At 35.1% G+C, this 1,523-nt stretch overlaps 1 protein-coding gene across 1 annotated transcript; it reads left to right on the top strand.

The window, feature by feature from the left end:
- Window positions 1-326: 326 nt before the first annotated feature.
- On the top strand, window positions 327-1,259 carry LOC105746448 (olfactory receptor 5W2-like). Its single transcript, XM_012526532.4, has one exon. The coding sequence runs from the start codon at window positions 327-329 to the stop codon at window positions 1,257-1,259; it is 933 nt and encodes a 310-aa protein (XP_012381986.2).
- Window positions 1,260-1,523: the final 264 nt, after the last annotated feature.

Genomic DNA, 1,523 nt, shown 5'->3' on the forward strand with positions numbered 1-1,523 from the left:
GACATATTTTAAATCTGGAATGAGTTTTCAGTTCAGTCAAATGTTCTGCCTGTGATTAGCGAATAAAAACAAAGACATCAAAAGTTATGTGATTGACATTTAGTTTCTCAGGTTCTGATCTCAGACATTTTGATTTTCAACTAGAAAACAATGCTTCTTTAAAAGTGGTACTTGTCTGGGTATTTTCTGAAGATAAAGAATAAAATTTACAAAAACGAATCACTTTCTGCTCTACATGTAATAGCCTATGGATGTCCAGTGAGTTGAAAATGAATCTACCATTTTCTTGATTACTTTGCAATAGTTTAGAACAAGATCAAAGAAGAATGAACAGGGGAAATTGCTCCTCCTTAACTGAATTCATTTTCTTGGGAATAACTACTAACTCTGAGATCAGTGGGAGCCTATTCACCATACTTCTAGTTGTTTATCTCATTAATATTCTGGCAAACCTTGGAATGATCATTTTAATTAGATTGGATTCCCAGCTTCACACACCGATGTACTTTTTCCTCAGTCACCTCTCCTTCTGTGATCTCTGCAATTCCACGACTGTTGGACCCAAGATGCTAACGGACTATTTTGCTAAAAACAAATCAATTCCTTTTTTGGCTTGTGCCTTTCAATTCTTCATGTTCTGTATCTTTTCGGATGCTGATTGTCTACTGCTGGCTATGATGGCCTTTGATAGATATAAGGCCATTAGCAATCCCTTGCTCTATAAAGTCAACATGTCCAGCAGGGTGTGCTCTTTGCTTATGGCTGGGGTTTACCTGGTGGGATTGGTGGATGCATTGGCACATACAATATTAGCATTCCGTTTATGTTATTGTGGGTCAAATGAGATTAATCATTTTTTCTGTGATTTACCTCCTCTTCTACTGCTATCTTGCTCAGATACACAGGTCAATGAGTTAGTGGTATTCACCCTTTTTGGCTTCATTGAACTGACTACCATTTCAGGAGTTATAGTGTCTTACTGTTATATCATCCTATCAGTTTTAAAGATCCACTCAACTGAGGGGAGATTCAAAGCTTTTTCCACCTGCACATCTCACTTGACAGCTGTTGCAATTTTCCAAGGAACCATGCTCTTCACATATTTCCGACCCAGTTCTTCTTATTCCTTAGATCAAGACAAAATGACCTCATTGTTTTACACCCTTGTGATTCCAATGTTAAACCCCCTGATTTATAGCCTACGGAACAAAGATGTGAAAGAGGCTCTAGAAAGAATAAAGAATAAATGGTGGTTTTAAATATCTGTATTTAATAATGTATATGTGTATTTATGTATATAGCTGAGGTAGTTAATTTCATAAAATCATATAATATAAAAGTTTTCTCAAATATTTTAAAAAGTAGTGCTTGTAATAACTTCCAGTTATACCCAATTTTTGCATTTCCCTAAATAGAAATGTTATATAATCGATCCTGAATTTATTTATACTACTTTCTCTCTGTGGAAAACTTACCTGACCCTTCTTGTCATGTCAAATTTTATTTGTTCTATTTTCAGTTGT

This window comes from Dasypus novemcinctus, chromosome 10, assembly GCF_030445035.2.
Source record: "Dasypus novemcinctus isolate mDasNov1 chromosome 10, mDasNov1.1.hap2, whole genome shotgun sequence".
In the NCBI taxonomy this organism is placed as follows: Eukaryota; Metazoa; Chordata; class Mammalia; order Cingulata; family Dasypodidae; genus Dasypus; species Dasypus novemcinctus.